Source organism: Glycine soja, chromosome 17 (assembly GCF_004193775.1).
Source record: "Glycine soja cultivar W05 chromosome 17, ASM419377v2, whole genome shotgun sequence".
Classification (NCBI taxonomy): domain Eukaryota; kingdom Viridiplantae; phylum Streptophyta; class Magnoliopsida; order Fabales; family Fabaceae; genus Glycine; species Glycine soja.
In genome coordinates this window covers 9,674,499-9,701,466 of record NC_041018.1, presented here as the reverse complement: position 1 = coordinate 9,701,466, position 26,968 = coordinate 9,674,499, and the positions used below count along the sequence as shown (strand labels likewise).

Sequence of the window (26,968 nt, the reverse complement as noted above, 5' to 3'; positions counted from 1 at the left end):
TCTTGGATGTACCCCATCAATAATTTTTCTAAACCTTTGCTTGCTGGGACATGTAATCATTTGACAAACTTGACACCATCAATTGTCTCTTTTTCCAACATGATACAACTTGGTACATTATGAAAAATAAGAATAAAACTTTTATATATAGGGCATGGCTGTTGATAATGAGGGAAGAAAAATAATGGAGAAAAAAAAAGAAATTTTAGGTAAACTAATAATTAGAGCCGTGCATAAAACTTTGACACTTTTGGAAAAATTATCTGTGAAACTTAATATGATATATTTTATCATTTTGTTTGTTTTTTAACTGAATTTTTTAATCAATAAATTATAATTAAGTAAATTTAATATTTTTTCAATAAATAATATGATAATTTCATTCAATTCTTCTTATAACATTGGTGATTTAAATAGTTTTAAATTAAATTTTTTTAACAGTAACAACTATTAATTCTGAAAAAATGGATATTTAATTTATATTTTAGGTATTATGAATAACACCATATGAGTGATAAATACATGTTTTTACAGCATAAGTGATACATACATTAAAAAGTATTTTAAATACTTTAGTATTTATATTATATTATCGACTTATTTTGTTAACATTTTTCTTAATAATTTTAATTATTAAAACAAATTAAGTCTAATCTTTCTTCTACCCGATTGATCTTCATATACAATTTTCTTTTAGTACGAAATCATATTCTTAAAAGTATCATTGAAAAAATAATCGAGTTAAATGATATCATTATACAAGATAAAATTATTTTGATTACATCTTTTTTTAGTTTAGACATAAAATTATGATCGATAATGTCACTTTATTCTAAAATTGATCAATTATACCATAAGAGAAAATTAATTAGATATCAAATAAAAACTCTAAATATCTTATGGTTAAGAAAAAGATTAGACCATTATAATTATGAAAGCAATAAAACTCTTCCTCAATTTTTTTAGTTATATTTAGTTGTATATGTAATTGTGTTTTCAAAATAAAAAATATAAATTAAATTTTGAAGACAAAAGTACTAATTTTACTAAAAAAAATTACAAACAAGTGTGATAAAAGAACCTCAATTTGGCCATAAAAAACATATACTTAAGATATCTCTTTGGACCGGGCTTGGTTGAAAATAATAGCAGTTACCCAGACGAGTGAAGTCACGGGCTTCAACTTCAGCGTCGGGCCTGAGGCCTACGAAAAGCCCGCGAGTATTTCCCGCCACCAACAACACCACAGAAAGTAGAAACGCTTTAACTTCATCACTCATATATAAACAAACACACGCACGCGCGCGTTCTCTCAGTTGATTACACTTCACAATCACAGACACAGTTTCGCTCTACTACTTGAACCCTATTTGCAGCAATGGCTGAAAACTTCGACGACCTAAATAATAAACTCCCTGAGCTCAAATTAGGTATCCTGTATCTTTTCCCCCTTTTATAAGAAGAGATAATTGTTCATATTTTAATTCCAGTTATATGCGAACCATTTTTTTTTTTTTTGTTATTGGTGATTAGTTCAAGTTACTAATGGCTTTCGTCGTTTTCTTTCATTACTGTTGCCAGATTCTAAGCAAGCGCAAGGGTTTCTGTCATTTTTCAAAACCCTACCTGATGTAAGTATTTTTTTCCTCCATCGTCGTGTTCCATTGTCTCTCTCTCGGAATTGAGCATGACTCTCTCTCGCGAGAGTGTCATTACTTTACTTATTAGCATTATATGTATGTGCCATTTTATTTTTTATTGCTAAAAGTATAAATCTTTCATCCATTATGCTCATGAAATTTCACATTAGCCTAACATTGTTGTTTTGTTTCTTACTTCATTGAAGTGTCTACAAATTAAGCATATATCAAGTATCAACCACTTCGTCATATACTTATTCTTGTTTAAATTTTCTAAATTTAGGCCCAGAAGCAGCTACATGATAATTACTTATAACTTATTTAGACCAATTAAAATAATTTTCTGCACAAAGTTATTTAGAAAGAATATGAAATTTTATAGTGGGTCAATCCTTCCCCAACTTATATACGTAGTAGTGAATATTTTAATGTTTGTTGTTTTCCATGCCTATTATTTTACATGTAATGGAATGTCCAAGCATTGTTTAAAAGGACTTTTGGATATATGGGAGAGGATGAAAACTTAGACAAAAATGATGAAATGCTCACTTCATTGAATAAATCATTGGCAGCATACATTAAAATAAATATACAGCTATATCAAAGGATAAGAAGGAATCTGCTAAAAAGACACCTATGCAAAATGACAGCTAATAACAGCTATACATGACAGCTGCATAAACAGCTCATAGCATCAACAGATATTCTAGAAACTGCTAGAAACTTCTAGGAGCAATATTGAGCTTGGGCCTGATGAGTGGGCTGGCTTGGTGTTGTGGGCTGCTTTTCTGATATTGTTGTTTAACTAATTTTTCATTTCCTCATTGTTACATGAAATCAATGCCATGATGAAATGGCATATGGGCATGCATGCACACAATCCATTTTCTATCCCTTTAACTCACGTTTTAAATTGGTATTGTTCGTTTTCCATTTATTATGTTTATTTTCATGTTTCTGCTACAGGATCCAAGGGCTGTACGGTTTTTTGATCGCCGGGTAAGTTTATGGACGATATTCATCTTTTTCATTATTATGTTTTTAATGACTCTGTTCAATGGATGCCGAGTAGTACAATTCCCATACCAGCATGTCTTCAAGATATTTTGAGAGGCAGCTTCTGATCTCTGAAATGTCATAATCTCTTCAGTTGTCACTTATTTTTCTATGGATTTCCTGAAGAAGAATAAATTTATTTAAAGTGACTTCACTCACCTCAGCAATATTTATTAGAAGATTTTCAAAATTTGTAATCCTGAAGTAATTTGGATAGGACTAGGTCCTATATTTTTTAAGGCTCATGTAGTCTTGTTGATTACTGTTTAATATGTGCTATAATATAAAGATATCTTGGTTAAATATTGTTTGTGGATTGTTTAAATACGATGCTTAAAGCTTATTAACCCTGAAAGCACATCTTCCGAAAAAGCTATTATCTAGTTTTTCTGGTTTACAAACCAACTTGTTGCTACTTCTTTTCATCTTTTGAAGAGTTTCTACAATTTTTGTTATAACTTTTCAGAATGGATTTTTGTTAAATAGATTTTTCTTTATATTATGTCAATGGGATTCTCTAGCATTATGATGATCATAATTGGATTGAATGCCCTTTTAAAATTATTCAGGACTATTATACTGCCCATGGTGAGAATGCTACATTCATTGCAAAGACCTATTACCACACTACTACAGCTATGCGACAACTGGGCAGTGGATCAAATGCTCTTTCCAGTGTAAGTGTCAGCAGGAACATGTTTGAAACAATTGCTCGTGATCTCCTTTTGGAGAGAACAGACCATACTCTTGAGCTCTATGAAGGTAGTGGTTCTAATTGGAGACTGGTCAAAAGTGGAACACCTGGTAATATTGGCAGTTTTGAAGATGTTCTGTTTGCTAACAGTGAAATGCAAGATTCTCCAGTTGTTGTTGCTTTGTCACTTAACTATCGGGAAAATGGGTGCACCATTGGGTTAGGATTTGTTGATCTAACTAAGAGAGTACTTGGGATGGCTGAATTCCTTGATGACAGTCACTTCACGAATGTGGAGTCAGCATTTGTTGCACTTGGGTGCAAAGAGTGCATTCTGCCTATAGAGTCTGGCAAATCTACTGAAAATAGAATGTTGTGTGATGTGTTGACTAAATGTGGTGTGATGTTAACTGAGAAAAAGAAATCTGAATTTAAAACTAGGGATCTGGTACAGGATCTTGGCAGGCTTGTTAAAGGTCCTATTGAACCAGTTCGAGATTTAGTGTCTGGATTTGAATTTGCACCTGGTGCTTTAGGGGCATTACTATCTTATGCAGAGTTACTGGCAGATGAAAGCAATTATGAAAATTATACTCTGCGTAGTTACAATCTTGACAGCTACATGAGGTTAGACTCTGCAGCCATGAGAGCACTTAATGTCCTGGAAAGCAAAACTGATGCAAACAAAAATTTCAGTTTGTTTGGTCTCATGAATAGGACTTGTACTGCTGGAATGGGAAAACGGTTATTGCACGTCTGGCTAAAACAACCATTAGTAGATGTAAAAGAAATTAATTCCAGGTTGGACATAGTTCAAGCATTTGTAGAGGACACTGCTCTTCGCCAAGATCTGAGGCAGCATCTGAAAAGAATATCAGACATTGAGCGATTGATGCACAATATTCAGAAGCGACGAGCTGGTCTGCAACATATTGTTAAACTTTATCAGGTAGAGTCTTATCTATAGTTACTGTTAGGTTTTGATAAGGTGTAGAATTTCACCAATGTTATGGCTATCTTACAATTGCATTTGTGCTTGTTTTGTGATTCAAGACTATTATTATTTTTTTCATCATCATTGTCATTAACTACATAGATAATACATCCATGCTAACCATATTATTAATTATATAGAACTGTCCTTGTTTGGATAAAGATATGGCCTGTTGTTAACTCCACCATTACTGTCTTTGAGTGCAGTCAAGTATTAGACTACCTTACATCAAAAGTGCTTTGGAAAGATATGATGGACAATTTTCCACAATGATGAGGAGTAGGTATCTGGAACCTATTGAGTTATGGACTGATGATGAGCACCTGAACAAATTCATTGGGCTTGTAGAAGCTTCTGTTGACCTTGATCAACTGGAGAATAGGGAATACATGATTTCTCCAAGCTATGACTCTATACTAGCTAACCTAAAGGACCAACAAGAATTACTAGAGAGCCAAATACAAAACTTGCATAGACAAACTGCTGATGATCTTGATCTGCCTATGGACAAGGCATTAAAGTTAGACAAGGGCACACAATTTGGACATGTTTTCAGAATCACAAAGAAGGAAGAGCCAAAAATAAGGAAGAAGCTCAATACTCAGTTTATTATACTGGAAACCCGTAAAGATGGAGTGAAATTTACCAACACGAAGCTCAAGAAACTAGGGGACCAATATCAACAAATTCTTGAGGAGTATAAAAGTTGTCAAAAAAAGTTAGTTGATAGAGTAGTTCAAACTGCGGCAACTTTCTCTGAGGTGAGTATATGTATAGCAAGTTTAGATTGGACTAATGTTTGGGAAAAAAATAGTTTTTGTTTTGTGTTTTCAAAAGCTTTCAATCTTAAGCTGTATCAAATACAAAATAAGCTAAATTGAATATTTTTTGCTCTGCAGGTGTTTGAATCTTTAGCTGAAATAATTTCTGAATTGGATGTATTACTGAGCTTTGCTGATTTGGCTTCTAGTTGTCCTACTCCCTACACAAGGCCTGACATCACTTCATCGGTACTTAATTTGCTATTTTCACAATTACTGCATTCTTCTCGCATTTGCCTCCCTTCTCTGTTTATCCCCTGTTTTGGTTGGAGAGATATTTTTCGGAATAGCATTGAACATTGTCATTTTGACTTTAATAGGACGAAGGAGATATTACTTTAGAAGGATGCAGACACCCTTGTGTAGAGGCACAAGACTGGGTGAATTTTATACCAAATGATTGTAAGCTTGTAAGTATTTGTGACTCATGAGATCCATGGAAAGTAAGCATTTCTTCATTTAAATTGGGAACTTATAATTTTTCCTTTTTTGCTTCTTGTAACAAATTAGGTCAGAGGAAAAACTTGGTTTCAAATAATAACAGGACCTAACATGGGTGGGAAATCAACATTTATCCGACAGGTGCTTATCTTCTGTTCCATTTTATTGTAAAAATTAATCATCATTTGATTGTCTTATAAATTTTATTGTCAGATCTCATCCTTCTACTTTTGTTCTGGTGTTAATTATGACCATCAATTTTGGGTGCCCGAATATTCTTTCTGAAGACATTTTAGTCCTCACAATTCACATACTTGCATTCTTGCCACCTGAGGTTGGAGATTTGGTTAACAGTTTTTTTTCCCTATATGTAGGTGGGTGTTAATATTTTGATGGCACAAGTTGGTTCCTTTGTTCCTTGTGACAATGCCAGCATATCTGTCCGTGATTGCATTTTTGCCCGTGTTGGTGCTGGTGACTGTCAAGTGAGTTCTATACCATATTCTTTGCCCCTGTTAGCAGCCTCCCCCCTCCCCCTCCCTCTTTGAATAGCTTTTCTGAGACTTTCACTCAACATAAAGCTACATGTAGAATATTTTTTATGTTCCTGTTAGTATCTATCTATCTATCTATCTATCTATCTATATATATATATATATATATATATATATATATAAACTTTGATTACTAATTTGATTATTAAAACTTTTTTTATTGTCATTTTCTTCTTTTACTTACGATTAATTTTTAGAACGTAGTGTAAAATTTCATTTACTTTTACTTATGATTGATTTTTTACTCCTTTCTTTTAATTAATTTTAAAATAATGTTTACTTTTAAAATAATATAAGATTATACATATATAAAATTTAATACTATTTATTTTATAGTTTATCTATCTATCTCTCTCTCTCTCTCTCTCTATATATATATATATATAAAAGTAAACTTCACTTGAATTTTTGAGAGTGGTCGGATCAAAATTTTAAAATCACAACCATTGTTGATTTGATTCTCTTATGTAACATTCACTTCAACATCTTTGAGACATCTGATCGAAACTTTAATTTTACATTAGTCGTTGATATGGTTAATGGAAGATTATTAATTTTAAAACTTAATCTTTTATATTTTTTTTATTAAAGATAATTACGATTCAATGTCTCTTGATTTACTATTATTATTATCTTTTATATATTAAATAAAAATAGAGAAAATTAATAAAATAAGAGATAATGTAGCTATTCCAAAATAGTATTCATTTTCACTTCTCCATTGATATTGCTTTACTATTCTCAGTTCTTTGAACAACAACAATTATGATAATGCTATACAATATTAATTATACTAAATGAGAGTGTTCAGTCTATGATGTGAGGCCAGTCAATTCAAATCTTCAATAATATCTCATAATTAAAATTAATATATTTAACATCATTTCAAATATTCTTTAAAAATAACTAACAATTATATGTATTTAATAAAATCTATTTTAATAAATTTTAATTTTGATAATAAATGCATTTAAAAATTACATGTTAACATTATATCGAAAATAGATTAAATAAATAGTCAAATTTAATAATTATATAGTATTCCCTCGAGTCCTTTGTGAAAAAAAAAAAAGACAAATACACCTAGTATGTATGCAGGTAAGTTAGTTGATTTTAATGAATAATATCATAAATTTAAATCTTTCTTAAAAAAAAAAATACTTAGAGAGGGGTGGTAATAGTTAATGACAACACATCATTCAAGAGCGGCTATGTTTTCCACCAATCATGGTTAATTGTTGGTCAATAAATGCATCCACTTGCATGGAGGATCAATGTGCACCTTTCACAATAAATCAAAATCAAAGGTATAAAAGAAAATTAAGTGGATTCATGTTTCTTGCAATTTAAGACCAAAACAATAAACTCACTTTTTCCTTATAAAAAGGGGTAGAGGAGTATTATATATTCATATCTATTATTTTTAGCTTTTTTTAAGGAAAAATAGACTTGAAAATGAAAAATAAATTTTTGTTCATGTTTTTTCTCTCCCTTCACATTGATTATATGAGCAAAAAATTATATAAATATGAAATTACTCACACCATTATGATTTTTTTTTAGAACCATTAAACCATTGTTATGATCATGTGCTAGAAAACTAAACTCATATCTTTGATAATCTTAGAGTTAGGTTAATATTTATTTTATATTTTTCTCTTTTTATATATAATTATAAGGAAATATTTATAAGCTACTATAATATTTATTTTATTTTATAATGATAATTTCATGAAAAAATTGACAATCAATATGCTTAATTTTAAAAGAATACATGTAATACTTAAAAATTTCATTTAAAATGAATTATTTATAATAAATTATAAATTAATAATCATTTTATTTTAAAATATTTTATATATTTAAATTATCTTCTTATATTTAAATAAACTCATGCAAAGCACAAGTTTAATAAATTTTAATTTAAATAATTATAAATTTATATTTACTATTTTTCTTTTGAACTTATACATTTCATACAGGTATTACATCACTATTGTTCTTCATGGAATAAATCTCAATAGACTTAATATTTTGTAGGATAATATCTGCTCAATTAGAAATACAGTTAATCTTTTATTACTAAATTTTAATGTGATACTACATATTTTAAAAATGATAAGTTTATTTATTTATATATTTTTTAAAAATAATACTAAATACAAATAATATTAAGTAAAAATATAAAAAAAGTATAATATAATCAAACCTGTGCATTGCACTGAATAAAACCTAGTTATGCATGAAATTGAACTTCTTATATCACTTTTAATTTAATTTTCTTTCATTAGAAAAAGTAACAACTCTAATGGGATTTGGGTATTTGGAGTTGCTTAAAAATGATCAAAATTGTTAAGGTGGCTGTAAGGGTATCTATAATGTTATTCTATTCTTTTTCAGGCTAATATATAAAAACTGCATAATGTTACTGCTTGGTGATTATTAAATCTCTAGTTAATGTTATATCCTTAATATGAATTCTGATTTTTTTAATTCCCCAGCTTCGTGGAGTTTCTACCTTTATGCAAGAAATGCTTGAAACTGCATCAATATTAAAGGGAGCTACTGACAAGTCCTTGATAATCATTGATGAGTTGGGACGTGGGACATCAACTTATGATGGATTTGGTTTGTTTCACACTTAAAAGTGTTCCTTTAATGTGTTGGTGTTGCACCCTCTTAAATGTGAATCATAATTGTCAAAATATATGTGTGGACAACTCTAAGTTACTCATGTGCTTTTTTAGTTAGCTGTACAATCGCTTTCCTAAGATGAAAAAGAAAATTAAAAAAATTGCAAAACCCAGTTTCTATCTTAATTCTTAAAACTAAAACTTGTCATATAATTTCTTTTTATTACTTTGTCTTTAGACACTAATTACTTGTTATAGCTGGACCATTTTTTGAAATTTTGTGTTCTTGAAAATTCTCTGCTGTAATACAGTCCTTCATTTGCTTACCACTAGGCTAAAAGCTATAGTTGAAGTCAACAATACTCTGATACCACTTGTTAGATCAAGCTCTTATGACTAGGCCAAAAGTTATGATTGATGGCACAAGTGCAACTTTGTTTTCTCAAGAATTGTCCGAGTTGCATCTAACTTAAGGGACTGCACTCTATAAATTCCATGGTCTGAGATATTAAGGTTGCCAAATCCTAGGAGTGATGTTTACCAAATAAAAAGCTAACAATATTATTTTGGTCTTTTGCTAATTTACAAAGTGATTATTCATATAGGTGTTCTATGTTGTTCAAAGTTGAATATTCATTGGAGTTATATAATCAAATATAGAATAAAAATACAGCTTAAAGATTAAAAAAGGGAATAAATATTTTTGACAAGGCTTTCTATGTATGAGTTAGCCTCTGCAGACAACAGTATAAAACAATCATTGTTACATCATTGCATAATTCTTTCTTTTATTGGATACAAATACAACCATACAAATGGCATTGTATAACTTTATAGGATGCTGTCTGCACAGAATCTAGTGTTGGATTTAAAGCTCTTATCACATGAAGTATCTTCAAAATTTTATGTTGACATGATGAAACTAGTTTATACATCAATATATTCTTGTCAAATATAATGAGTAAAAAGTAATTATGTTAATAAAAGTTTATTGATATCCATTTTTCTTAAATTTTGCATGCAAGGTGAATTTGGTGATTACTTGTAACATAATGGTTGGATTTAGAATTTTGTTCTGCAAAAGATTATTAAGTGGTTTATGTGTTGGTGCCAAGTTATCCTAATAAACTAACAGTTCGAAACAGTTGATTTAACTCCGGCTGATGATTGAAAGCCCTTAAACATTTCATGCATTAAAAGTTGAAATAAGTTTTTATGTGATATGCAGGTTTAGCTTGGGCCATTTGTGAGCATATTGTTGAAGTAATCAAAGCACCTACTTTGTTTGCCACCCACTTTCACGAATTGACTGCATTAGCCCTTGAAAATGTAAGCAATGATTCACAGAAGCAAATTGTTGGTGTGGCAAACTATCATGTTAGTGCACATATTGACTCATCAACTCGAAAGCTAACCATGCTATACAAGGTAAAAATGCATTCTAAACATTCTTTTCACATAGCAAGTTACCTTTTCCTATCAGCTTTATGATGTGTGTTCCTCATGAGTCATGAAACTAAGGATGTTTTTAGACAAGTTTGAGGGAGGGGGGGGGGGGGGGGAGAGCACTTTTCTGAAAGCCTTTTTAGAGCTTTCCCCTCCTAGAAGTTGCACTTTCTAGTTTCTGAGAAAAGAAGTAAAACTGCTTTTGACAAACTTATCTAATTATCACAAAAGAAAAATAAACATGATTTTTTATTTATTTAAAAAGTGTTTTTTTAATAAATAGCACAATTACTCTTTCCAATATCACTGGAAAGAATATGATGTTTAAGTGGTAGAGCTCCTATTATGGTATAAATCATCACAAATTGAAAAGAAAAAGAGCATGACCTTAGAGGCTTGAAATAAATCTAATAGGGTTCATCTTGTTGCACTTTTTTGTTTCACATACCGCCAAAATCTTTGGCAGATTTTTCTCCCATACCCTCCCTGCATTTTTTTTCTTTTCCAGATTTGGCAGATCCTTTGATGATGTTTCTTCTATACTGTGGTTTACTTGAAGGTCAGGTGATATTGCTAAGAAATTGAAGGATATGAGAAGCTTTAAAGAGAAGGAAAATTAAAAATAATTAAAGTATATATATGTAATATGTTTGGCCTGAGTATTAACTACAATTAGACTTCGGTCTATAATGAAAAATATCCTCTTATTTCTTGCCAGTGATACATCTCTTTAAGCAAATAATTGACCATTATTCTGAAGTCAGAACAATCAATCAACAACCAGCCAGAGTCACGTTTTTCATCACCTAAGTACTTACACAAAGGAAAAAAGAGACCTACCCAGTTTCCTCAAAAACAGCATGAACAGAGATTGAATGACTCATCATTCTACCTATGTACAGCAAACACCTTGTTATTATTGATTATGTATTTCATTGTTTATAGTCTGTCCCAAATGTAGCATCCACTCATAATCTTGTAGGATCCTTGCTATTATTGATTATTAACATATTTTGGATGACCTTTTGTGGCAATGTGCTTATAAATTACCATCTCTAGAAGTCTGGACATCTAGTTCAGAGACTATAGTAGTGTGGTCAAATAGAAATCTGCATTTGCATCAACTCATTCTTTTTTTACATGTTTTAATTTGTAGGTTGAACCTGGAGCTTGTGATCAGAGTTTCGGTATTCATGTTGCCGAGTTTGCAAACTTCCCTGAAAGTGTTGTTACCCTAGCTAGAGAAAAGGCAGCAGAATTAGAAGACTTTTCTCCTTCTGCAACATCCTTAAATCATACTACACAGGAGGTATTGCTTACAGCATTTTTTTGTTTAATTTTTATGCCTCATTGATGTGTGGTATGAATTGAACACATTATTCCTCAGAATAAATTCATAAACAGATGAGGATAATTACAAAACTTCACCAAGTAAAATAATGTTTGGTTGATATATATAAGAGTATACTCTTATAATATATCACATGTCTTGTATATTCGTAGTTTATTCAGCATGGGAAGAATCTTCTACGTAAAGCTGGTTTCATGTGAATATACCATGGAGGGAACATGTCACTTGCTCATGTACTTAATTTAATACTTATGTTCAAACTTCAAAGGATGTCACTGTCTCGTGTGTGCCTCTGTTTGCTGAGCTACTTTTAATTTCTTGTTTTAATATTTTATTGTTAACATGTCAGAAACCTTTTTTTAGTTGTCTGAATTTCGTAAAAAGAATGTCAGAAATAGTAGCCTCAATATTCCTACAGGAAATCTGTGCTTCTCTCTGCAAAATTATAATAAAAAAGTTACTATAGTTCTCTTCATTTTAGAAACCTACGTCATTGGAATGTCACTAAAAATTTGCAATTATATTTTGCAGGTAGGTTCTAAACGTAAGAGAGCATTTGAACCCGATGACATGTCTCAAGGGGCTGCAAAGGCTCGCCAATTTCTAGAAGCATTTGTTGCTTTGCCTCTAGAAACCATGGACAAAATGCAAGCTTTGCAAGAAGTAAAGAAGTTAACAGATACTTTGGAGAAGGATGCAGAAAACTGTAATTGGCTGCAACAGTTCTTGTAGTATGAAAAAAAACATAGTCAGTACCCATGCATGTTGTGAATTTTGAAGAGCTTCTTGATGTACATGATGTGTTCAATGGATTGGGTAAAAAACAGAACTGTACCAGGGTGTTTTGTTCATTTATACGCTGAGTGTAGGGAAGGTTAAAGCTTCTAGCATAGCCCTGCTAGAAAAGAGAAATGTGTATTCGAATCTTGCTTGCCTTTTATTTTAGTTTTCAAAATGTTAAAAGACCATATGGGCTTGCGTCCTGGTACCCTATGGATAATATATTTAACAGCTATTGGTCGTATTATCAAAGCATGTTTTCCAGATTTGTCTGAGTATAGAAACTTTACCATTAATTTATTCAATTTTACGGTTGAGATAGACAGAACAGGTCATTATATGACTAGATAATTTAAGCAACAATTAAGAAATAAGATGAATGCAGTTTGTGCAATTCTAAGTTGATATAAGAATATCTTTCTCTTCTGTCAAGATATTATATTAAGTTTAGAAGCAAAACAATGAAAATAGATATGGCAGCAGAACAAGATATATTAATATATATAATCTGCTTCCTTTTGTCAAGATATTATATTAAAGTTAAAAGAAAATATGGCAGCCGATGAAATATAAATAATAAGAGGAGCACACGACCTGTGCTATGCTATGATGGAAAAAATAAAAGATCTTGCTAAAAGATTGATGTGAGTCAGAACAGGTATTGAGCACTATGTCTTTTTCTTTGTAGATATCATATGTATTTGTCATGGTGGTAGGACGTGGTGGATACTTAATTGTCATTTTCCATATAAGTGCTTCTTATCCAGTTATTTATAGACTCAAATCGTTAGTCACTTGTCACTAAGCTTCGTTGTGCAAGTAAAGGGATGCTGATGGGGGCGTGTGGTTGCAACTTGTTAATTTTCTAAGACTTGGTTTTATAAATTTATTATCACATCATCAGATGCTAACCAACTTTGTTTATGGTGCTAAGCCAAAAAAATTTGCCGCTAACCAACTTTCAAAAACTAGTTAAAAAGTCATCCACGCAGCCTACTACTCCCTACTGTATGCCAAAATACAAAATCAGTCTAGTTTCCCATTGAGGGACTAAAACCTTCCCAACGAATAATTAATATATAATTTTTTTTTCGAGGGAATGGTTAATCGAGGTTTGAGAAGTCAAGTTTATACTTTATAGGGAATGAAAGTATAATCAAACATGTTATAAGTTTAAATTTTAATTTATTAATAAAATAATATACTCTATTGTTTTAATAGTGAATTAAAATAAAATATCTGCCATGCATCTCCAAGCTACTCTTATCAATTTCTCAAAAAAAAAAGCCACTCTTATCAATTAAAGTAGTATTCCTTCCTCAAAAAAAAAAAAAAAACTCGATTAACCAAAGTAAATAGATAACTCCTGCCAGCAAGTATACATTGCAGCGAATAAAAAATAAAATAAACAGTACTAAAAGTTAAAACTCAGGTTCGACTTCTCGTCTCGCATAGGGGTTGGGATCCTTTGTATTTTTTTTAAAAAAAATTGAAAAGTTTCATTGATTAAAAATAATTTTTATGATAAAATATTAAAAGAAAAATAATCATTAACTGCATACTATTTAATTGAAAAAAAAAAACTAGAGCCGGTTCCCTTCATTGTTCAAATTCTAAAATATGATGAGGTTTTTCTTACCTCTTAAATAAAAAATGGCTATGTTGAAGGTAGAGAGTAATGTTTTCCAACTCCATTTCGATGAAGTAAATGATGAAGCTCAACATTTGCCTATAAATATAGAGTTTTTCCATCATCTATAACATTTTCGACAATCATAACAGTCCAATATCAGATAGAAATATTTAGAGAGAAGACTGTATTCTCCAATGAGGTTTTCTCTTAGTGAATTTATTCTTCTATTTTCAAGAGAAAGTGTAATTGATCTTTCTTTGTATTCAGAGTGATGTAAAAAAAATATTTCTATTCTTGCTCATGCCTTTTTTTAATTCTGATTTTTGATTGTGTGATACTATTTCACCACTCTAGTACCCAACACAAAAAATGGTTGCGCATTTTTCATATTATACCTTGAATAAAAAGTTCTTTTCTTGGTTTAATAAGTATCAAATTTTAGACTTATTTTGTGTTTTATTGTTTTTTGCCTTTGCCACTTTTTAAACAAAACACAAGATAAATATTTTTGTGTTATCTATTTCATAAAAATTTAGCAAATGCATCTTGTGATTTGGAAAGAAAAAAAAACACAAACAAGAACTAAACTTTTGCCAAACCATGATTTGAGACAACTTTTGAAATATAAACACACTATAGTAAAAGAAAATTATTGAATATCTGCGAGAGAAGACAGATTTGATGATTCTATCTAATGTTGAATATCTAACAGTAGGGTGTAGTCAAAGGACATTTTACCCCCAATCCCAATGGTAAGAGTAAGATCCCCTGATAATTTAAAATTAAAAGTAGTCTGTAATATTCTATATATATATATTGCTGAATTGTAGTATTCTATATATAAAAACAGCTATAACAAAATTTGTGATAAAATTATTATTCCTTATTATAGCCATTTCATTATGGTTTACAATTTTTAAAATATTAAATAATATGTTTTATAAGTTCAAAAAGATTTAGTGGGTCTAAATTCTAAAAGTTACGGGGACCAACAAAATCTTTGAAAAATCATATAATTCAATTCACCTATCCTGTCTCCATACGGGTGCGATCAATTGTGACACTGTAATTTCATTTCAGAACTATTAGTAATATATTATGTTGGCTGCAATTCCTGTAAATTGATAATGACCCCATAATTGTTTGGTAATAACGCACGCTATCATTTTCATTTGTATAAGAAAACGGCCCAAATAATAGTAGTTAGTAGTTACCTAGGCTGGTTTTGGAAATAATAGTTAATGTCTAATAACTCGTTAAAATTTGAAAATTTAGTTTATCAAAAAAAGTTCTAATTATTTACTACTAAGGTGATTTAATAAGTTAGTTACTGAAAAATAGTTAATGTGACTCAATAAACTAAGGTAATTTTAAAAAAAAAAGAATCTAAAAATAAAAAAATGTAAGAATCGCACCTAAAAAATGATACTGTTATTCTAAACAAATAACGTATGTACTGATTTTTACATTATTATTTAATTATTATTATTTATGGTAAGTTTAATATCTTTTATGATAATTATTTTAAAAATCTTACTAATAATGACTTTTGATTGGTTAACATTATAAAGCTTTTACTTGAACAAATAAAAGAAGGGCTTTTCTAAACCAACAATGAGACGTTCATTGCTTGAATAAAAAGTTGTGGGACATATGGACCCTCAACTTGAAATAGTGTTTCTTGTCTCAAGAGATGGGCAAGAATTTCTGCCATTGCTCATGACTCATGAGTTACCCTCTATCCCACAAAATTTCGTCTCATTTGATCTCTTTCATTAATTGCATCATTCCCAATCATGCCTTACCAAAAGCAAGATATGATATTTTATCAAGTGGTGAGGAGAAGCTAGTTTTGTGTGAGCAACCTAAGCCTCTGTTTAGAAAAAAACATAAAACTCAATGATTCATGAATATGGTTTTAGATCAGAATTGAACCATCAATAAACCATAGTGATACTTGCAAGAGAATCAATGCAAGATGCCACAAACGGGTTGATATAAGTTAGAGAAGGAAATTAACTTAAGCATAAACTTAAAATTAATTTTTGGATTAGTTAATATGATTTTTTATGAATTAATTCATGTATAAATTAATTTTAATTTATGAAGAGACTTATTTCATTTTTTATTCTTATTTTCTTATGGTATAAGTACTTATGAACAAGTTTATCCATAAAATTTATAAATTGTTATTCTATACAAGTGAAAAAAAATGTTAAAAAAGAGAGTTGATAAGTTACTTAATGACATAATAATTGTTGGAAAATATAAGGGTAAATTAAAATATATTATTTAAAAATTATAATTCAAATTTTAAAGTGTCTTTATAAGTTTTAATTTTTAAGTACGAAACGATTTTTATCAAAAAAATGTTAAAAATATCTATTTGTTATAAAACATTTTAAATATCTATTTTAACTAAAAGTATATTTTATTGGAAAAAAAAATAATAAATAAAGTTTTATGCTGACCCAATACATTTTAGAGGTCTTAATCAGTCTTATACAGCTACATGGTTGATGTGGTATCTCATGCACGAGCCGACTCTATACTAATATTATAAATCAAAATCCATAAGTAGATTCATTAAGACAAAAGTTATAAAAATTGAATTTATAACTAGTGTATGTACAATCATAAAATTATTTTAATATGGCGTATGTATAAGGGATACGAGAAAAAAAAAACATAGTTAGTATATCAATTAAAAACAAGAGAAATAAATATAAGCATATTATATACTTTGCTTAGCGTGTGCTTGCGGATTGAGATCACTATCACTCATCATTCATCACTTCAGACACACACGCCTTTCATTTTGACTGTGGCTAATGTTGTGCTTGTTTTAACTTTCGAAATACTCAATTGTGATGAGAGATGAAGTGCATCAGAACGTGTTAACCAAAAATAAACACAGTAAATTAAAAGGATTAAAAGGAGGGAGAAAATAGTCATTTACTCAAAGTATATTAAAAGAAAAATGATATATTCTCTTATATATTATTACAGTATTAAATGAAAGATAAAAATATTTAATATTGTTAGAAAAATATTATTAGGCATTATGAAAAAACTAATATTACTAATAGGAGAGTATAAACATTAAACACCGACAACCACCCAAATCAAAACATGGAGGTTGGGACCGGCGCGCGTTGAAGCCAAGCCAAAGTGTCGAACGAAGAGCAAAACAAACGGTAAAGAGAGACTAAGTGGGTTTTGTTAATTTTATTATATTCATCTTTTTTTAAGGTATATTCATCTTTTTAGATACATTTATATTCATTCATTCTTCATGGTCATCATATCATAATATTAATAACATTCACTGTTTCTTTGAATATTGAAAAATATTTAAAAAAATAAAATAACATTATTATTTAAATGTTTATAATAATAATAAAGTAATTTACCCACCTAGTTGACTCCACCCCAATACCTCAAGTCAAGACAAAAAAGATTAATTGAACTCACAATAGTTGCCCATAAAAAAATATATAAAATATATAGAGACATTAAAAAAAAAAAAAAAGAGGTTATTCTAATCTTGATAATAATCCTATTGAAGCAGACCAAACATGAATGTTTGCTTTTCTTCTTTCAGATGGCACCCCTTGCTTTTTCTTTTTCATCTCCCAACTTAGAAATTGAATTCAACCCAACACTACTAATACACTGTGCCTGACTCACTTGGAAACCTAACCTAGGGCTTTTTTTTTTTTGTTTATATATTTTTTGGATTGTTGTGTCCATCCATCAAGTGGTGTTTGTGTATAAATTTTGTGTGGTTTGTTTTCTGGATTAGGATTTGGTTTCTGTGTGCTGTGTTAAAAATAGTATCAATCAATCAGAAAGGAAAAAGAGAGAGTTAGGGAAGATGAGCTGGCGCAGGGTATTGAATTCAGCACAGGCCTTGGCTGCACACACTTTCCTTTTGTGCTTCACTCTCTTCCTCGTTCTCAAGCTCGATCACAACCTCTCTTGTTCTTGGTGGTTTGTTTTTCTTCCCAGAACCCTTTCAATTCAACGCCGATTTTCTATTTGTCTGCTTCTTTATTATTATTATTATTATTATTATTATTATTATTATTATTATTATTATTTAACCATGTTATTGGTATGGAGTATCACCGGATTTGCCGATGACCATCCTCTTTTAGGAACCTGGCTGACCACCTCCCAACCACGTTTTTTCCATCACAAGGCTCGAACCCGAGACTTGCTATTATTATTATTATTATTTTCCTTTGGAGATGAGGGGTTTGGCCCCACATGCATTGCTTTGTAGACCTGTTTTGTGTTGATCATTATGGTTTTGCCTTTGATGATTATTTGACTCAAAATTGGCACGGTTGAATTTTCTGGTAAGAAAGAATATAGGGGTGGTACTACTTGATGGTAGTATTAATCGATTAATTAATTTAAAATCAATGTGTTTCTGTTTATGGAAACACGTGCAGACTGCAGAGTACAAACCGACAATGTTGGTGGTTTTTCACTTGGTAGTGAGTTCTGTGACGTAAAGTTTTTTTTTTCTTTTTTACTATTAAAAGTGTTTGCAAGAGTTATGCTTCTATAAGAGGTTGTAGAACCCGTTTTGATAATAGTATAATTCCCACCTAAAACCTGGAACTTGGGGTTATTGGCAGTGTTAGTTTGCTTCCTTTCTGAACCTCTATTTTGGGTGTAGTTGGGTGGCTGGAGATAATTCGATTCAGTGGTTGAGCGGGGAGAATGGGAATAAGTGCATTTCACTATTGTGTAATAAACACTTGGTAGACCAAGATAATCAAAGAGTGTGCAAGCTTCTGCTTCAATTGGAGTTGGAATGATGCCTGTGTGTTAAGTAGTTAATAAGCTACCAAAATGATTACCTGAGAAATCAAAGTGGGGGCCTACCTTTAGGTTGAAGCCTGAGTGGTTAGAAAGACTCCATAGGTGGTGAAATGTGAAGTGGCTTCATATCATCGTGTGATGTTGTGCCTCAAAAAGTTAATAGTTATCTGGAAGGTATTATGAGATTCAATTAAAATAATTGCTGTGTAATACCCTAAATTATTAAGTGCAGTGCAAGAACATATTATGCTGTTTGTTTGGTGCAAGTACATTAAAATTCATAATCTTTTAGCAAAAAAATGTAAATAAATGAAAAAAATGTAAAATGTGTCCTGAAGTGTATGCCATGGTGTTGGTTTGGTGCAAGTCCACTAATATGGAAATTTTATGGTTGTAAAGATGTATGGAAAGGTGTGGTGTATATTAGGTTCTGAGAAGATGGTGCTTGTTGACGACTGACTTCAACTTTAATATACAGGGTAATATTTTCACCTCTTTGGATGTTCCATGGTGTTGTGGCTCGAGGAAGGTTTTCATTACCTGCGCCATCTGCTCCACGTAATCGAAATGTATGCCAATGTGATTCTTAACTGAAATTTAAGTCATTTTCTATTTTGAGTTTTAGTTTAGCCGTAGCGGTTGTCAGTATTGGGCCATTTGATTTCCAAACCATGAATTTGTGTATTGTTCTTTGGCTATCAGGGATAAAAACTCAAAATAGGGCGCTCCTTGTTTTCTCTTGTATAAATTACTATTATATAGCGTTTTTTCCCCTGATGATGTTATGATGAATAAATTTACCATACTGAATTGCTCTATTGTGACAGTGGGCACCATGCCATGCCGTCATTGCAACACCATTGCTTATTGCATTTGAATTGCTCCTTTGTATATACCTTGAGAGCTTATATGGTATGCTTTCATCTTAGCATAAATACAAATTTCCAATTATTTTCATGTATTCAATAAATATGTATTTCAGTTATCTGTGCATAGAGTATCTCTAAAGAAATATGAAGTTAGTATTTTTTTTTTTTGGTGAATAAATATGAAGTTAGTATCATACTATGATTTGTTCCTCCAGTTACTTGATGCTCACAAGCTCCTACTATATAATTGTGAGCATTTTTCCGTCTATAAATGAAAGACTTTTGGGGCAATAGAAGACTTAAATTCTGTAATGACATTTATGCAAAATCTCCAATTATACTAATGCATTTGTTCTTGCACAGATCTTGGCTATGCTGCAGTTGATCTAAAGATAGTGTTTCTTCCCTTACTAACATTTGAAATCATTATTCTCATTGACAATTTCAGGTAACTTCTTTAGGATGTTCCCATAGACCGTAGTTTCTTTTGGGTTGTTCTCTTATGTTAGACAAATCAATGATTACATGAGTAATTTTCTGAGTTCCTTACACCTGCTAGACTAGATACTTCAGTGAATTCCTTTATCATCTCTTACTTCTTTGGAATTTTTTAAATCTCAATTATTGATGTGCACAATGGGTTTGTTATGACATGCTTTGTTTTAGAGAGATGAATGTTAACCCCTTCAGAATAATTCATTGGTGTGGGGGCCCATATTCATCAATTATTTATCTGCCCTTTGTAACCAACTATATTTTTATTTTGCAGGATGTGTAAGGCTCTAATGCCAGGGGATGAAGAAAATATGAGTGATGAGGCTATATGGGAAACTCTCCCTGTAAGGATATTAGTTTTGAAAATAATTTTCAAAAACTACTCTTCTCAAACAAGTTTTTTTAAAAACAGAAAATAGTTTTCAAAAATAGGAAACAAACAGGTCCTTATTTCATGGTGCTCATGCCACAGTAAAATAGGAAACAACTCTTTCGTCATTGACAATGTGATAATTTTATATGGGGATGGTTAGACACCAAAGTATTTCTATTTTATCTAAGTATACATGCCACAGTAAAATTGCATTAGGATTCAGTTGAAGCTGTATGCTGTAGGTTTTCAAATTATTGTCAGAAGAGTGAATTTGAGGTTAATGTAGCTTCAATTCCATCTCCAATTAACCCTGTATTGATGCTCTTCTAAATTTTTACTTGATATTCTATTGTGCTGTGCAGAAACTGCTATTGCCTTTTTGAAAAACTTTTTAATTTTTATTTGAAGTTTAGTGTTATAAATTGTTGCAGGTATCCTATTTTTGGCACTATAAAATTGCTTAATATTGTTATGCTTTAGTTTACTTTTGAGGATATCTTGTCATGCCAAATTCAGTGCAGTACTCTCACCTAGAATGTAGGTTTGAGCCTAACTCAACCCCAAAAGCTAGCTCGAAGGGTGAGAGTTGTCCTCCACTTATATACTCTATATTGGCCTTATCTCTAGCTGATGTGGGACTTGGGTGTTTCCCAATACTCTCTGATTGTGATGTGCACCAAATTTTTAAGGAATACTTAAATTTGGAAATTTTCTGATAGCAATTTCTGCTTGAGTCAAGTTGAAATTTTGTAATGTTTGTTATCTTTTTTCAACTGTGGTCTTTTTTTTTTTTTTGACAGATTTCAACTATGATCTTGAATTGCCTCTTTTTATCATTGAGATATTTTATAACTTGAAATTGGTAAAGCCTTATTATACATTTATACTTTTTATGTTGTTGTTTGTAGCATTTTTGGGTTGCTATCTCTATGGTGTTCTTCATTGCTGCTACAGTCTTCACACTCCTAAAACTTAGTGGTAACTCTTTCTTCTAAGTGTTGATATATGTTTTTCCCCCTCTTTCTTTATAAATTATGTTGTTATTACTTTTTCATCTCATGATAACAATGTTGTGATCTCATGATTCCTTTTGGAATTTGTCTTATACTGCTGTTGAAAAGGTGACAGTATATTTTTGTTATATTTTTTCTTCAATATTTTCCCTGGCGAGATAAGACTTTTAAGTTATACAAATAAATAAATACCAAATTTATTTTTCTTGACTATACTTCATAAGAGTATGTTCCCCTCAAATTAAGTACCCATTTATTGTGCTGGATTTAAGGTGTGATTACTCAAACAATGAATCAGAATTTAGTGTACTTTTTTGTTTTTTCCCCATGTTATCAGATATTGAGTGGCACAAACAATGTGTTCTCAAATGGTCAATTTCTCATGCTTCATGCATATTTCACTCAACTTGAAATATGTGCTAAAAATTATTATTCATTGTAAATATATTTTTATCTCAGTTTGAAGTTATGGAAATATACATTTCCATATACCTGCTTCATTGGACTGGATGTTGTACATATTTGATAAAAAGACAAGCACAGTATGATTCTACAGTATTAGGTTGAATATTTTTTTTCTTTTTTTTTTTAATTTAAGAATGCAAATACGGAGTCCATATCTTGCATAAAATTTGATCCTTTTGAAATTTGTGATAAGTATTAAGTGATAGCATCTAGGTGATGACTAATACAGTTTGGTTACTCTTGCATTTATATGTCTAAGATATTTTATTCATATGATGTCGTCTTTCTATAAGTAAGGCTTCATTTTTCTTGTCTATTACAGGTGATGTAGGTGCTCTGGGCTGGTGGGACTTGTTTATTAATTTTGCGTAGGTTTCTTTGTCTTAAGTGCTAAAAAATGCATTTTGTTAATAAGTTGTGTTTGTTAAAATACTGACATGAAAGCTTTATATAAGGTTTTTATGACCTATAATTTTGCAGTATTGCCGAGTGCTTTGCTTTCCTTGTATGTACAAAGTGGTCCAATCCAGTCATTCATAGAAATTCAAGAGAAGCCAGTAGTTCATCTTCAACTACGATTACATATCTTGACTGGAACAGTGGTTTAGTGGTTTCTACAGACGAAAATCAACACCAGGGGAGAATGTGTAGCCTTCAAGACATAGGAGGTCATTTCATGAAAGTACCAATTATTGTATTCCAGGTTCTTCTTTGTATGCATCTAGAGGTATATGATATTGAATTGTGTGTTTGGCCAGCCTTTGGAATATTGTTTTTGGAGATCTGAACTGTTTTGCATTTCAGGGAACACCTGCTTGTGCTGTACATATACCTCTTCCAGTTATTTTCTCTCCCCTTTTCCTACTGCAAGGAGCTGGGGTAATGTTATCTGCATCTAAATTAGGGGAGAAACTTGTGCTTCTGCTACGAAGTGGAGCTGGTGGAGGAATATATTTTAGATTTTCTTCAAGAGCTCATGATTGCTTGGGGTTCTTGCATCATGGTTCTAGGTAATGAATTTTCTTTTATTGCTATTATTGTTAGGGAAAACTTTAGATTTAAACTGAGTGGTTTGGTCTGATTTCATTTGTCATTCTGTTCCCCTGAGCTTTATTCTGTTATCACTTATTTCTGAGCTCTTTTCCAATTTATAACTAAATTTAACAGTCAACAAACGAGTGGCACATGTGATATAAACCTCCTTTCCCCCTGTTCTTTTTTCTCAAATTAAATAAATCCTTGATTACTGCATTCTATTTTATAAGCTATTTTCAGTAAAATTTGGATCAAAGCAGCTCAGTTATTTGAGTCCATGAGGTTGCATAGTGATATCATGTCTAATCCTAGGAGAATTCTTGGATAGATACAATGTATTATGTGTATTATGTGCATTTTTTAATTTGGGACCTTTCATGTAGAATATGCAGACAAACTGGATGTTCTTATTGGTTTGTTTCACAAATTCAATGTATGTCTTTGTTGTGTACCCACTACCCAAGGTTGTCTTCAAACCCAAATGTGCAGGGAGAAATCTGATTTTTATCTGTTATTATTTTTGCCACTACTATGACTTTAGATGCAAATCCAATATCTATTGGGGTCAAATTTTTCAAAAAGATGCTCTGATTAGTTTAGTGCACAAACTGACCATAATATCTCCAAACTTCAAGGGATTAATCTGAATATTTCTCCTTATTAGTTTTACCACTATTTTAATTGGAGGTGACAAATCTAATTTGGGTCAAAGTTTTCAAAAAGTGAAGCTGTGATCTTGTTGAATTACCATATGCATGTACTATGCTGCAACCACATCTGAATTCTGACAATTCATGCAATCAGATTATTAGGTTGGTGGTCAATTGATGAAGGGAGTCGGGAAGAACAAGCACGACTATACCATGAGGGAGCAATTGGGTAATCCTCATTTCATTTTATTACTACGTTGGCGTGTACCATCAAATAATGTAACTTGCATGCTGTCTCATTCATATCTACGACAATGTCTCTAGTCAATTCATCTGGCTTGCTTGTGAGTGTTTAATTTTCAGTAAGTCTTATTTTATTGGTCTGAGTTTGTTCTTTTTTTTTTTTTTTTTTAAGTCTTGCCATATACATAGGGTGTATGGAATTATGGATAGACCAAATTGAGATGAGTTGAATCAATCAAGTACTCAAGTGAAATATTTAACACGGGAAGCAAATTGGGCTGACATTTTATCTTTTAAGTACCAGAATAGTAGGTTTCTGTTTTTTTTCTTTTCCCGTTTGACAGTGACAAGTGACACTAGATTTGTTTGACTATGATATATACTTTACAAGTTCAATACTATATGAAGACATCCTTTTTTGCCTCTGCTCGTGATACATTAAGCTAGTTTCAATTTTATTGCTTTATGTTCACCTTGTAGTTGTTTCTAATGATCTTGGTACATTTTGACTTCCCACTGCACAGGTATAATACATTTTGTGGTTATCCTCCTGAGATTGTTAAGAAAATGCCAAAAAAGGAACTTGCTGAGGAGGTGATGACAATTCTTATAATATAATATATAGATATAAATTTATTGTGTAGTATATTCAGGTCTATCCGTCTATGCATATAGATGAATATGACCTTGTGTAGTATGTTTGAAATAATATGCATAGGTTTTATTTCCTTATGTTCTTTGTTCAATATTAGGAACAAAAATTCTCAGGAAGCCAATAACTTTGTTTTCCTTCATTAGCATGCTTAAAATTTTCGAATGTCAGGTTTGGAGACTCCAGGCAGCTCTTGGCGAACAAACTGAAATTACAAAGTTCAGCCAACAGGAGTATGAAAGACTTCAAAATGTATAACACATAACCTTAAATGAGTAATTTTGTGAGTCATGTACTTATGCTGTATATCTTCCAAAGTTTCTAATATGATGTATGAAGAAGCCCTCCACAATGGCAAGGATAAATGGGGTATCATTTGGTCAGAATATTCTTTATTTTGACTTCTGATGTTAATCAGTTGGTCACAATGGCAAGTCTCTAATGAATATAGTGGAAATATGAATAGATTGTGATCATAATAATTCAATATACTACCATTTCTGAATTATAAAACTGGAGCAACTATTATGTGGTAATGTTATTCACACTAATATGGTGCATTGGTGCTTTCCTAACATATTATTTTGATATTGTGACAACAAATATCAACAATTCTAACCCATTCATCCGATTAAAGTTAAGTTTCTGATTGTTGTCAGTCACTGCTGTGTTTAGATTCACTATTAAGTTTCATTTGACCAATTTTTTGTTCATATCTTGTGGTATCAGGAGAAAGTGTTATGCAGAGTTTGTTTCGAGGGAGAGATTAACGTTGTACTGCTCCCATGTAGGCATCGTGTTCTTTGCAGGTGAGATCAAATATGTGATGGTCAATGGGACAACTTCATGCATTACATTATAGTTTGGCCTTATGCTTTTTTATTTATCAATTTTTTTCTTGGTCAAAATAGCTTTGGTCTTATGCTTGATTTCCATGTACTGCAGCACTTGCTCAGAGAAGTGTAAGAAGTGCCCGATTTGCCGTGACTCCATTGCTGAGCGTCTGCCTGTATATGATGTTTAGATGTTAACTTGGTCAACTTTTTTCGTGTTAAAAGATCATAGAAGAAAGGGACTAGACAACATGTTTTAACAGGGTGAATATACTTAGTACAGTGTTGGCAGTGACATTAATTCGACACCAACTTGACTGTCTAATACAGCATCAAAGGATAGGAAGAAAAATAGAGCATCCACTTGATATACTTTGGATTTTGAGTTTGATTTGTTTTGTTTTGCATTCAGTCTCTTCTGTAATTTGTATATATATACTATCTTTTTACAGGCTCTACAATTGAGTGATGAGTGTTGAATTATATTCTCTTTTCGGTTCCTTGGTCAATCAGCGTGTAATGCATTTCTTTTAAATCTTTTTCTGAGGTGAAATGCATTTCTGAAAATGTTTGAAAAATATTTTTTAATTCTTTTAAATATAAAAAAATATACAATATTTTCTTTGTATAATTATTAATATTACTGGCAACTAATTTTAAATCCATATTAATAACTTTAGAATCTTCTAAAAAACACTTTAGAATCTTGAGAGATAAATTAAAATTGAGTAAAATATTAAAATTACTTAATTGTTAACGGCATTAAAAGTTAGAAAGTGGAAAATTTTCTGAGAAAATTGTTCATAATTGCTTATGATTATTTTTTTTACACAATTGCTTATGGTTATTAAGTTAGTAAATTTTGATCAAGGTGCCTCAGATGGATTAAATTACTGTGATTTCTAAACTATTTCAATTTGTTTAGTTAGGTTTCTTATTAATTTTTTTAATTATATTCTTAGAAAAAATCTCTCGAGTTAGTTTATAAAGACTTAAAATAATTATAAAAAAATATAATTTCTAGCAATTTAAAAAGTTTTATAGATTCAAATAAAAGAATTATATGATTTAGGACTCAATTAAAATAATTAGTTAAAAGATCTATTTGAAAATTTTAAAATAATTGAATATCAATTTACAAATTTAGGAGAATTTTAAATAATTTATTTTTGGATAAAAAAATCTCATGTATTTAATCAAGACTATCATAAATTTATAGAGGACATTTGATAATATTTAATTAGGATTTTTTAAGATTTTTAAAAAAAAAGTCATATAGTATTAAAAATCATATAGATTTGGATAGATTATTTTGTTAATTAGATTTTGATGAATTATATATGATTTTTTTAGTTATAATTACCCATCAAACAATCTCCCATAAATCCATAGATTTTTTTCCTCTCTCTGACTTTTTTTCCCCTTGCATATAATTATTTCTTCTATCCTTCTTGAATACGG

At 30.8% G+C, this 26,968-nt stretch overlaps 2 protein-coding genes across 4 annotated transcripts; both read left to right on the top strand.

Annotated features, from left to right (window-relative positions):
• Window positions 1–1,132: 1,132 nt before the first annotated feature.
• Window positions 1,133–12,676, top strand: LOC114393536 (DNA mismatch repair protein MSH2). The gene is made up of 13 exons (XM_028354889.1): window positions 1,133–1,430; window positions 1,582–1,631; window positions 2,607–2,639; window positions 3,266–4,339; window positions 4,591–5,145; window positions 5,284–5,394; window positions 5,526–5,615; window positions 5,716–5,787; window positions 6,021–6,131; window positions 8,702–8,828; window positions 10,062–10,261; window positions 11,436–11,588; window positions 12,162–12,676. The coding sequence occupies exons 1-13, from the start codon at window positions 1,379–1,381 to the stop codon at window positions 12,360–12,362; spliced, it is 2,829 nt and encodes a 942-aa protein (XP_028210690.1). The 5' UTR covers window positions 1,133–1,378; the 3' UTR covers window positions 12,363–12,676.
• Window positions 12,677–17,599: 4,923 nt separating this feature from the next.
• Window positions 17,600–26,016, top strand: LOC114393077. 3 transcript variants are annotated; one of them, XM_028354338.1, is made up of 14 exons: window positions 17,602–18,036; window positions 19,358–19,448; window positions 19,707–19,791; window positions 20,112–20,196; window positions 20,518–20,587; window positions 21,525–21,594; window positions 22,417–22,462; window positions 22,575–22,821; window positions 22,899–23,104; window positions 23,934–24,008; window positions 24,547–24,616; window positions 24,846–24,926; window positions 25,404–25,483; window positions 25,620–26,016. In XM_028354338.1, the coding sequence occupies exons 1-14, from the start codon at window positions 17,921–17,923 to the stop codon at window positions 25,696–25,698; spliced, it is 1,401 nt and encodes a 466-aa protein (XP_028210139.1). In that variant the 5' UTR covers window positions 17,602–17,920; the 3' UTR covers window positions 25,699–26,016. The 3 variants fall into 3 exon arrangements, with proteins under 3 accessions (XP_028210140.1, XP_028210139.1, XP_028210141.1); XM_028354340.1 differs by lacking the exon at window positions 17,602–18,036 and adding an exon at window positions 18,154–19,053; XM_028354339.1 differs by lacking the exon at window positions 24,846–24,926 and having other exon boundaries at window positions 17,600–18,036.
• The last annotated feature ends 952 nt before the right edge of the window (window positions 26,017–26,968 follow it).

What these genes read in the sequence shown, in the direction of transcription:
- LOC114393536 (XM_028354889.1), top strand. Translation starts at nt 1,379, where the DNA reads ATGGCTGAAAACTTCGACGACCTAAATAATAAACTCCCTGAGCTCAAA. An exon ending in CTGCGGCAACTTTCTCTGAG is followed by an intron (nt 5,146 to 5,283) that starts GTGAGTATATGT and finishes TTTGCTCTGCAG; the next exon opens with GTGTTTGAATCTTTAGCTGA. An exon ending in TAAATCATACTACACAGGAG is followed by an intron (nt 11,589 to 12,161) that starts GTATTGCTTACA and finishes TATATTTTGCAG; the next exon opens with GTAGGTTCTAAACGTAAGAG.
- LOC114393077 (XM_028354338.1), top strand. Translation starts at nt 17,921, where the DNA reads ATGAGCTGGCGCAGGGTATTGAATTCAGCACAGGCCTTGGCTGCACAC. An exon ending in ATACCTTGAGAGCTTATATG is followed by an intron (nt 19,792 to 20,111) that starts GTATGCTTTCAT and finishes GTTCTTGCACAG; the next exon opens with ATCTTGGCTATGCTGCAGTT. An exon ending in TTCTTGCATCATGGTTCTAG is followed by an intron (nt 23,105 to 23,933) that starts GTAATGAATTTT and finishes TCATGCAATCAG; the next exon opens with ATTATTAGGTTGGTGGTCAA.